At 39.6% G+C, this 12,135-nt stretch overlaps 1 protein-coding gene across 8 annotated transcripts in view; it reads left to right on the forward strand.

The window, feature by feature from the left end:
- Window positions 1-12,135, forward strand: part of epha8 (eph receptor A8) — a 125,604-nt gene that overhangs the window by 94,217 nt on the left and 19,252 nt on the right. For 3 of the 8 annotated variants that reach the window (XM_029277109.2, XM_029277115.2, XM_029277111.2), the window contains exons 9-11: window positions 3,506-3,630; window positions 8,709-8,886; window positions 11,595-11,727. In XM_029277109.2, coding sequence (XP_029132942.1) covers window positions 3,506-3,630; window positions 8,709-8,886; window positions 11,595-11,727 — 436 coding nt within the window. The remainder of the gene's footprint in view (window positions 1-3,505; window positions 3,631-8,708; window positions 8,887-11,594; window positions 11,728-12,135) is intronic. The other 5 variants (XM_029277110.2, XM_020632719.3, XM_029277113.2 and 2 more) reach the window with 3 other exon arrangements.

The raw sequence follows: 12,135 nt of genomic DNA on the forward strand, positions 1-12,135 counted from the left end.
TCTGTCACGCGCGCCATTTGCAGAGGCTATAGTCCTCGTCCCAGCGGCTGTGGGTAAGAATCCGAACTCACGCCTCTGCTACATATCAACCCCAACTCTCTCCTCCCAACATTTCCTGTCTCTCTTCGGCTGTCCTATTAAATGAATGCAAATAATAGCCCCAAAAAGATTCTAAAAAAACAACAAACATTTTGTTTTAAGATGGCATCAGTAAAACAGGACAGCTAATCACTATTAAGAAAGTGTGCTTTGGTAAACTGGATTTATTCTGGCTCTTAAATTGCAATTAAACGATTTACCTTTTATTCACATGTCCATTTATAACTGAAGACTGTTTGTACAGTTCTAGGTGTTACACTTCTAGTGAAAGCAAAAAGAAGCTGTACCATTTTTTTTTTTTTTTTTTATGTTGTGACGATGTGAAAGAGGTCTCTCAAAGTGATGAGCCTACAGACATTTGTTCACCTAGGTACAGCTGTCCTCAGCTTTATGGAGCTCTGTGAAGAGTTTCAGCTCATTGTTTTGCTTCTTGGCTGCAGCGTCACTGTCATGCTCTCATAGCATCATTGTCAGACATACAGTATCATGCAGTGGTTTTCAGGCCAAGCGTAGCACCAGCTGTCTCGTCTGGTTTACTACTCCAATCGCAGACCTCCGGCTCTGAGAATATTCCTTACAAGTAATGAAACCGGTGTTCAGAAGTCATTAGTGATCAAAATGAAAGAGATTCATTGCAAGGGCCTTATTTTATTCTTGTCAGGCTCAACAGAATATCAGAATGATAATGTTGAAGAGTGAAACATTTCCACTGAATTCATGTTTGTAAAACACAGTAGAGCAGAACTTCTTAAAGCTTGGGCTGTGGCCCCCTGGTGGGCCTCGAGGTTACTGCAAGGCGGGCCGCAAGAGGTCCTCCCCGAGTGTCGTTTAAAATCAAAAGTTCTTACTATCTTAAAGATTTCATCAGCATTTATCAGTACCTGGCCATCGTGGTTATTTAAGGTTTTATGTGTGGTACATGTCTCATATTGAGGTATCTAAAATGATGGCTCAACATTTTTATTTTATTTTAATCTTGCTACACTTCATGGCGTTTAGAGCCAACGTATGCTTTTATGTCAACTGCAAGGACATCTGCAGTCATCATGGGAAACAACAGAGTCACACAAACTGAGATTTATCTGCATAAAACAACATCCTCTGAAGCATGACATTAACATCACAAAATGTAAGTACCTACGTGTAAACTATATTCAACCAGGTGAATAGACTTTGTTATCCTGCATAAGGCATCATGGAAAACAAGGCATGATGGGCTAATTCTACGTATCAAGAATTTACCTGGTTAGACCCAACAGGTATTTTAAAGCAGTCTAATTATATGCCGTCCAATTAAAAAATTGGATCGATCTGTATGCTATAAGCTACTGATTTAATTATTATTATTGTCTGCAAAGGTTCTAATGTTAATATTAGAGTGATCGGACTGCTATCATACTTTGTTGTTTAAGCTTATACTATAAGCTTTCACAATTTTAATTGTTTATGTTATTGCTCTGCTGAATCAAGCCCTTCACAGTTGCAGTAGATGGCTGTTCAACATGAGTCTGGTTCTGCTCAAGATTTCTGCTTGTTACCGTTAACCTGAGTTATCCAAAATAAAAATACATTTGAAATATAATTTTTTTTTGGTGGCTGACTTGCAGCCGCCTCATTTCAACTCTGAAACCGACCACAGCGCTTTCTCACTCTTACTGTCAAATTTAGCAAAGGTGTCAAAACATGTAACTTTGAAAGAAATGTGCTGTCTCAATGAAATGTTCTGCTGATTATGGAAAACAGGTTGGTGCACAAAAGCTTTGCTTCCATAAGGACTTGCTAGAGAAGTTGCAATTGTCAGCAAACAGAACTTGTGTCCAGCTCTGAGACTTTTCTCTCCATACTGTCCCTAAAAAACTAAAACAATAGGGACCGGATATGCAGAGTGATCTGCCATTGGTTGTTTGACTCTATTAAGTCATACCTGAAATCAAATATAAATGATGTATGATCTATAAATATGCTGTCAAATGTTGAAAAGACGATTTCAATTTTTTTCATCTGTCCTTCCTGCAGCCAGCACTCATTTATTTTAATGTAGAAAAGTTTCCAGTGGTTTAAATCCACTGGACTAGTGTCTGAATTTGAGGTTGTGGTGTTAAAAGAATAAACGAAAGTGCCTCCTAATGTGGTCTGCCATCAAAGTCCAACCACCGTGATCGAGCCAAATAAACAATAGAGTAGAACTGGAGAGATGTCAGTGGTCATTCTGATGAATAAAACTAAACATGTTGCACTGACAAGAGATCAATGTGGTCATCATCCTACAGAACAGAAACTGTAGCTGAGCTCTGTATTTTGTACACTGCTCTGTGTATCAGTCACAATGGGTTCCTCTACTAGTATTCAAGAAGCCTGTGTTTCATTTTTTAGGCACACAGGGACAACTCTGGCTGCAGGCATTGTGTTTATTTCAGGTGAGCTGTCTGTACCTTCCATTCTTTTGAGTCTGATGTCTGAGGAACCCCTTTAGAAAGTTATTCAAATGGAAGGACTCGTGGTGGGTTTTTATCATTAATCAAGATAAAATGTTCTGACTTTGTCACTTTGTCATCATCTCGTGGGATGAAATCATGACCTGATGGCATTTTCTATCAGAGGTCAACGTCATTTCAATTTAATAACGTCTTGGAAAATCACTTTCCTGTCCATTATTCTGTCCTATTTTTTTGAAAGTGAAATCACAGGAACACCTGGAGGGAATACCCTCAAAATCTGGCACAAACTTCATGGATTAAAAGATGAACTAATCAGATTTTGGTGTTCAAAGGCCGAATTCAAATATATATATACGTATATAAGTAAATCTGGAAGGACTTAAATTGCATCTGGTGTGGTTATCTTATTATCCTTTCTCGAGAACAATACCATCTGTGATTGATCAGTGGACGTTCTCTCTCTTTTTCTTGAAAATGGTCCTCAGATAGTCACAATTTCTGCAGAGAAATCACTAGGGGAGAGAAAGAATGCTAAAGGGTGAATGAACTTGTGGCTATGCAGATTTTGTATTTGGTGTCCTGATGTTAAGATAGCAAGCGAAAGTCTTGGAGGAAGTGGTTCGTCCATAACCTAAATCTTTTCTCAAACTGAAACATTTCTTCTGCCTCGCTGTAACCAAATATTAACTGCAATCGTGAATGATCATTTGTTATCATCTGAATGCACTGAAAACAAATGCTGCCTGGACGATTGAGGCTAGGTTTGTCTGGATTGTAACCACATGGCTATCTCGTCTGTCAGAATGTTCACATCTTTTCAGAGACGGCATGAAGTCTGCTCCAGCAGATGTAGCTATCAACACCACGTTTCATGAAGTGTTAACATGACTGACTCTCTTACATGTGGAGTTTATTCATCAACACATTTGGAGCTGACAAAGCAGTAATCTCTCCTGTTTCTTGTGCAGCTCCCTCGGAGGTCATGGCGATCCGTCAGGAGAACACCAGTCAAGACAGTGTGATTCTGATGTGGCATGAACCCCACCAGCCAAACGGAGTGATTCTGGAGTACGACATCAAGTACTATGAGAAGGTACTTCACCATCTGCTTTCACTGTACCGCTCCATAACTACATTTAAAAAGCACATACCTCAAAATATAGATAAACTCGTACTAAGGACTTATCAACACATTGAGTGTATTTACCTACAAACGGCTTACAGGAAACTGTTCAGACAGCTTTTGAGAGGAAGAGCAGTGTCATGGTCTCCACTCTACCTGAGAACATTGTCTTCAAAAAGGCTGCGACTAAACGGAGCTGAGATAACTTTAAATGCAGAGCAGTGGCGGTTGGATAGACTCTGGATAACTTAATCCAAGAAAAAGATCCTGCTGGCAGCTCGGCTAATTGAAAGGAAATGGGGGTCGAGAGAGGGAGAGCAATGAGGAGGATGAGTCGGTGTAGATTCCAACTTAGCAAAAGTGACAGTGACAGCGAGCGGCTGGCGAGCGAATAAGCCTCGTGATGAGCTAATTGCTGCTGTGTGTGTGTGTGTGTGTGTGTGTGTGTGTGTGTGTGTGTGTGTGTGTGTGTGTGTGTGTGTGTGAATGTGCACGTGTAGTTGTATGTGACGATAGAAATCAGCTAATTGCAGAGGAAGCAGACGGGGAACAGGCAGTCTCATAGCCCAACAAGCAGGATGGTGTGGGGAGTGCTGAAGGATTAGCTCGTCTCTCGCACTGGTGTCTTAATCTGGCCTCGCCTGGGGTGGGGGGACGTCTGTGGGGGATTTCAAGTGGACAAGTCAGCAATGTGCTATCCTAAGGCTTCTCTACTACTGTACTAAACAACCATGAGTCACAGCGAGGCTGGCAGTCGCTGCAGCAGCACACTATAGCTGAGGATGATAATAAAGACACAAAAAGGCTCTTACTTCTGCACCTTGCACTTCTTCATAATTAGGCTCTTATCCTTTCTAAGGACACATGAATGATTCACTTTTTCTGCTGTTTATATGCACCTTGCACTTCTTATTAGTGCTGAACTTACTTTACCTCCACACTTGGAAAGAATCGCTGTTTGTGAATATGCTGCAGAATGTGGATGATAACAAAACGAGAAGAGGAAAATGAACTTCATTATTAATCAAGACTTCAGATAGAGACATATCCTTAAAAACAACAAATGCATCCCATTTTTAATGACTGGAGGCTTATAAAAAAATCAATGCCAGTTAGGCATAGTAAGCTCGAGAATTTACTTTCTAACAAATGATGTAACATAAATGAATCTTTAATCTGAGAGGAAGCGAGAAAATAAGACCAACACTCCTCACAGTGCCTGTCAGCGTTCTGGCTGATAGAATCAGATCAAAAGATATCTCAGGTAGTTACCTGCCAATTACGTTTGACTGGCAGACCCGTTTTATTCATTTATGATAATTTAAGATCCAGCACAATCTGCCCTTTCCCATCCATTGATGTTTCTTCAAATGACTGAAGACACTTGGCACAGCTTTGTTTGTAAAATGATGTTGTAAAAATTGAATTTGATGACGCAAGTGTTTATCAGATTAGATTATTGTAATACATCAAGCATCATGAAGTGAGGAATAAAATCCTGGCAGTAACTGGTGAAGCACAAATATAAAGCTACAAGCACTTAAGTGATGGAAATATTACCTCTGATTTCTGGATTATGTTAAGTATTTCAATTACCCCCCCAAAGCTGGAATCCATTACTCGCTACAGCTCTAAAGCAAAATGTAAAGGGACAAGCTGAATGAAAAAACAGACTAGATATCAGATGATAAGATGTGTGTGTGGAAGACAGAAGGGAGATCCCTCGTCTTAAAAACTAGACAATCTGCATGACCACAACCACAGAGAACTGGGAAAACGTTAAGGGTCAAGGTAAAGGTGCACCTTTTGAGTTTTGGTAGATAAATGTGAAAGTTGGAGAAGTGTACAGATTCTGTGGTAAATGTTCACAATTCCATACACAAACTGTCCTCAGAGGAAAATTAGATCCCTGGAACACTGTTTAAAGATAAAATGCTAAACGAGAAGTTATGGTGGTGATCCCGCAACAGTGAAACAGTAACTCTCCTGGTAGATTTTTAGCTCCAAACAGAGTTCAGGGAGCCATTTTTTCCTTTGACTAAAGTTTGTGTATTTATTTCAGAATATATAGCATAGAAGTGTTTCACTTCTCCAACTTTAAAATTTCAATTCCAAATCGACATAGTGCACCTTTAAACATGTTTTTGTGAAGGTGACAAATATGAGGAAATAAAAGTGTGAAGACAATAAAATAATACTTTGTATACTATTATAAATCACCCAATGCTGCTAACTTGCAGACTTTTGGTTCAATGACTAATTTCTTAGCAATAAAACTCATGTCCTTGCATTGAATACATGTCTGTTCACAGATCATCTGAATGATTATCATCCTGCACGCTGCAATGTGACTACTGAACATTATAACAGTATATAAATATTATGCAACTAGGATGTAACAAAACCTCACAATACAATTAAAAATACAGTAGGTGCATATACTGACAATTTAAATCGATTTAATAAAATAGATTTTGCAATACTGTGTATTTTAACCAGCAGAGGGCGCTATCTACTTTGGGCTTCTCTTGTTTGACGTCAAAGAAGACAATGAGTCTTGTTTCAAAGCAGGAGAGTAGATGTGAAGTTCAGCTAACAAGTCAATAAGAGTGCAAATATTGCAAGAGTCTTATAAACGCCACAAATTGGAAAACCAATATGATGCAGCATGTAAAACATCTCCACGCACTAAAACATATTAATAACATACACTGGGGAGCAGTACTGAAACTCTACTTGTCTGAACGAGTGGCATAGAGATGACTACATATTAGAGATTACTCTGTGCGCTGGTGTTTTTAGAATTTGGACTAATTATTGACATGTAAGAGTCAGTTGTAATGACCCAACTTTTTAAGAACCTGAATGAAGGTGACACAACCCGTCCACTGTGGATCAGTGGTAGTCTGCTGCTCTCATCCAGAAGGTCGGGGGGTTTGATCCCCAGCTCCTGCAGCGACATGTCAATGTGTCATTGGGTAAGACACTTAACCCTGAATTGCTCCTGCTGCTTTTTCAGCGGCGTGTGAATGTGAGTGGATGGATTAGTTATTACTGATGGACACTTTACAGAGCAGCCTCTGAATTCAGTGTGTGAATGAGTTGGTGCGGTGGAAAAGTGCTTTGAGTCTGAATATTACAAAAAATGATATAAAAGCTCAAGTCTGTTGTACCATTTACAAAGTTGAGAAAATCATTTGTCTTTTAAAACTTGTATGTGCTTCAGTGGGAGAAACACAGGCTACAAAAGAAAATATATTTTTTTTAACTCAATTAGTTTTAACAAAAGTTTCAAAATGTTTTTGCTAAATATTATCAATATCACATTTTATAAAGCAAAATATGCATTGTGTTATTAGTATCTATACAACATCAAAATGTAAAAACATTTCTTGTTTTATATAGAAAAGTAAGTAAAAGGGATATGTTGTTATATTTATTGTCAGGTAATTAAAATCAAGTTATCATATTACTGATTACATTTTATAGTGAACTCAGTATTGTATGGTAACAAATTTAATTGCAATTTTTTTTAAACTCCATGTATTCATCAGATGACATAACAGGATAAAATATTTGATTTTTAAAAAGGTGTTTTGACCTTTTCTGAAAAAAAAAAAAAAAGTTTTACAGCTTTGATGCAGCCGAGGAATATTCGCTCTACTCCAAATAAATTCACTTTCAATCTTAAAACTTTGTACTTACCACATCTGTACAGAAACACAGGGCTGCTGTTAGAGTCTGATTCTGTTGAAGTGCAGACACATTTTAAATTTAATGGAAAACTCCAGCTTACATTTAATGACATGACAGACCCCTAATTGGTTAACCAAAGTTAGTGTCTACCTGATCTTATTAAATGATGTTTCTTATGAAGGAGCTGCTTTGAGGCACGCTGTTATTTGGCGTGCAGTTTGTTTGTTTGGCGTTAGAGCCTGAGAGCAGGTGTCCTGCACCACTCTGTGAGAGTTGGCAACCATGGACGTATTCATGAGGCGGTGCTCAGCTCTGACAGACACTGTCCTAATTTAACCCCCGCTGACACATCAAGGTACTCTATCCAGTGGAAAATCACAAGATAAATGTCATCAAGCTGTCCTGTTCATTTATCTGCAGTAATCTCTGAAAAGCACAAATACACTCTGATTCATTAAAATCTAAGTGTAACCAGCAGATCCCTCACAGCTAACTAGTTAATATTATTCTCCTGTTCAACCATATGCATATCTGTTCAATGCATTATGTTTCTTCTCTTCAAGTCGGCTTTATCAATAAATTAAAGAAATGACAACGTGAGAAGAGGAAATTTAAAAAGGTGTTTCTGATCGTGATTGAACTATGAAGAACCGTCTCCAACCAAACTCAAACTCCCCTCAGTGAGTTGCGCTGTTTGCTCACACTTACAATGTTTTTATATCTTTGTTTTTAACCACTGAAAGCATTTGTTTTCAGAAAAAAGACAGAGAGACAAATAAGCAATAAGTATAGTGAGCCGTATCGTTTCTTCAAACTATCTCAAAGCAGCTATAAGAGAGTGAATATTAGACTTGTACAGACCAGGTAGACATCAATAATCAAACCCTCAAATGATTGAGGGTTTCTGGAGTGTACTGGAGTGACCATCATGAATAACTAATCCCATTCACACACATTCATACACGAAGCAGTGGGAGCAATTCAGGGTTAAGTGTCTTGCCCAAGGACACATCGGACATGTTGCTGCAGGAGCTGGGGATTGAACCCTCGACCTTCCGGTTGAGAGACGACCGACTCTACCAACTGACCCACAGCCGGTTTAAACAACTTGTTTCTGCTCCCATGTGTCCAAATCTGTGACAGTTGATTGCAGATTTAAATGTAACCAATAAAAAACTTTACACCATCCGACGTATTTGTTCATGTTTTCGTGTTGTGAAATATACCACTCTACATCAGTCTACATCACATGCTTGATTACAAACCCCTTCCTATAAGGTGTCTGCAGAGCTTTTGTTTTCAGAGCTCATAAACTGTCCAGAAAGTCCTCTTAAACGTTATCTTCACTACAGCTGTCTCCTTTACAGGACAATGAAGAGCAAAGTTACTCCACTCTGAAGTCTAAAAATACCAGTGCCCGTGTGTCAGGGCTGAAGCCGGGCACTAAGTACATCTTCCAGGTCCGAGCCAGAACATCAGCTGGCTGTGGACGCTTCAGCCAGAACGTGGAGATCCAGACTGGGAAAGCAGGTGAGTTTGTGATGCTCTACAAGAAACACAGAAACAGGAAGAAGGCAGCTGCTCAAAACCTCCCTCCCACCCTCTAGCAGCTGTATGTTCTGTTACACACTGGAAAAAGTCCAGTTAAAAAATGGTTTGATGTGTTAAAGGATTTGGCACAGAGAGTTTCTCAAAGCCAGGCCAGGCTGCACAGGCATGGGTCAAGGGCTAAAGAGTCCTGGGTGTCAGAGAGGCCGGTAACCGCCTGAGTCCATCCCTCTGTTTTCATTGATCTGCACTTTGTTAGAGGGTCACCCCTGTCAGCTGAACTGCAGCGTATCCCAGCTTCAAACAGCTGTACACAGAGCCGGGGTCGGGTGGAAGTCTTCACGGGTCTGTCCACCTGAGGCAAGTACAACTCTCAAAGTTAGGAATAACAACAACAAAAAAACAACCTTTTATTAGAACATTTTTCTCTCCTAATAGGGGATTTGGCAGATAGCGTGCAGAACAGACTCTAGGTCTGCAAAGCTAAACCTCCCGCCTGGTTGGAGTCCCAGTGCTGTTTCTTTGACTAATAGTCTCCTTTCATTCCGCTGCTCACTGGACCCCGACTCTCCTCCTCTTGATACTGATTCATTTTCACACTGGAAGCAAGAGGACGGCACAAATCCCACTAGCCTACATGCTGACTAATCGATACGTCCTAAAGTTTATGAAAAACAGTCTGGGTAGCCTTTTTCCTCGTCTGCTTTCAGCAAACACGGTGGAGTTAACCTACAATACTGACTTTTATTCCATCTGTAGTACATTTTTGGAGGTAACCTCATATTCATGTTCATTTGAAGGAAGAAATGGCAGTCCCATCATTTTCAAGAAGACTGAATTAACTTTACAATATTTGGATAGCTTTTCAGGACATTTTTAGCAGATGTTAATGGTCCTTAGGTGATGGCCATTTGCCATCAGGAGGAAAAGCTGTAGCTTACATAGTGAAACTCATCATTATCCACAAAAAGATAGTGACATATTTTTATTTAGTTAATCCTCACAGATGTTTAATAGCATTACTTTTTTTAAATATTATATTTAGTTATTAGGAAAAGCTATTGACTCTTTATTTAACATATAAAGAGCATCAATGCATGAAGTACACATACTTTAATCTTCACTGAAACATGTTTTGAATTTAGAACTTCTCATCTTTTAATCATTCAGTCAGTCATCAAGTTATTTGTCTCTTGCAATCATATCCGATACAATATGTAATCCTGTCATTTCTTACTGGTGCTGAAAGTGGCTACAGTGAGTTTTGGTACATGCAGCCCTGAAGAGGGCTTAAACACAGCCCTGAGGCAGGGATCCTAATACACAGTGAGGTGTTCAATCCCTAGTCCTTCCCTGGAGGAACCTGTGATGCTAATAGCTGAACTGTACTTGCAGAACAACTATCCCAAAAAGCCTCGAGGGGAAATATCTGGAGGTGGAGGACATGTGAGGAATGTGGTGGCTTAAGTTCATCAGTGGGCAGAAAATAAAATAAAAAGTTTTAGTGTGCTGGGTGGTTAGGCGCAGGTTTGACCCTCAACTAGCTGTTTAAGGTAAACAAAAAATACTAGTTAAAAATGTTAAGCCATTTTCTTGGAATTTGGTGAATTTTAAAAAGCGTTACATTTGATATTTGATAGTAATGACAAAAGGACAATATCATGAGAAACATGTGTACATTTCAGTATCAGCACCAGGTTGAATGTCACTGTTCACGGTTTAGGCAATGAAGTCCCTCATCCCATCAGAAACAGTTACAGTCACTGCCGTCATTTTTAAATTGTAATTTCATACTTTTAAGTTATTGGATTTTATATATTTGTCTTTAATTTCTGCAGAAATCTGAATTCACTGAGGGTCATAAAAGTAGTTTAATTCAAACATATTTGTTAGGCTATGTGCTACTCTTTAAAATAACAAACAGGTTAGTACACTATCAAGTCACCAGGAAAGTCTGAAGTAAGAGTTTGCAATTATTTATTTAAAACATTTAGGAAAGATAAATATGCAAAGTCTTTGCCGATTAGACTCCGTCATGATGACTTCATGCACTCAGAGGGGTAGCGAGGCCAGCAGCAGGATAGGGTGCCCCCTTATGGAGTCTAGAACCTGGTGGTGGTGGTGATAGGAGAATAGAGGATGGGATGAGGAGTGTCTGAGTCTTTATCTGAACTCTGCTGAGCTGGAATGGATGTGACTGAGGCGGAGGAGGGTCGCAGCGATCGCACTGAAACGACAAACTGACTGTGGAAGAGAGAACAGGTTTTAAAATGTTGACAGTGGCAGATTCCTTGTAAGATTTTTTTTTCCTCATACATAGCGTCTCACACGTCCAGGAGTTTTTGAATATAAAAGTGTATTGAATGGTAGAGGATCAATCACAGGTTTGGACAGCAGCGTTAAGTCTTTCTAACTAGATGACAACATACGCTGAATATTTCCTACCTCTAATGCCACTGACAAACTTTCAAACGCAAACAGGAAGCAATTAAAAAAAGCGCAGAGCTCTTTAATGAAGCTCCAGATTCTTGTTTATCTTGTTTGAGCAAGAACACTCCACCTGCCGCTTGTGTTTGCCAGACGGTGTCAGCGCGTGTGTGTGTGTGTGTCGGTGTAAACTGCAAACTCTCCACTGTCGGCGCCACCTTTTCCTTACACTGTGTGTGTTTTGTTATTTTGTGTGTTCTCAGCTCCTCTGCGCTACAACACCATGTCCATAATCTGGATCTGCATGGCCCTGGTATCCTGCCTGGTCACCTTTCTGGCCATCATAATCTGCAGGAAACGGCAAGGCTACACTTTACCACACTACCCATCGCTGCTGTGTGTGGAACACTTTCTTACACTACTCTACCGTATCTCTCTTGTGTAATGTTGCCTGTGATCAAAGCCCCGTGTGCACTGTTTTTTCCTCCCTGCTTCTCCCACATGTAGTATTGCCTGCAAGTCAAATGAAAGTAGGCTGTAATCTGAGAGAGGCTTTAAAGGAAAGCTAACATTTTTTCTCCAGAAACGGAGAAGGATCTCACTTAAGCCTGTCTTTTCAGAATATAAAATACCTTTAGTGCCCCTTGTCATCATGAAATGTTTAAAATGTCTAAGCACACAAATAGTGTGCATGCTTTTCTATCAGTAATAAAGACTGTGAGTAGAAAGGATTTTTTTTTGTTTTAAAGCTAATGCTTTAGCTTATCCCGCCTCCTCAACCCGTAACGTCTCCTCACTGTCTTA

This window comes from Labrus bergylta, chromosome 5 (assembly GCF_963930695.1).
Source record: "Labrus bergylta chromosome 5, fLabBer1.1, whole genome shotgun sequence".
NCBI lineage: Eukaryota > Metazoa > Chordata > Actinopteri > Labriformes > Labridae > Labrus > Labrus bergylta.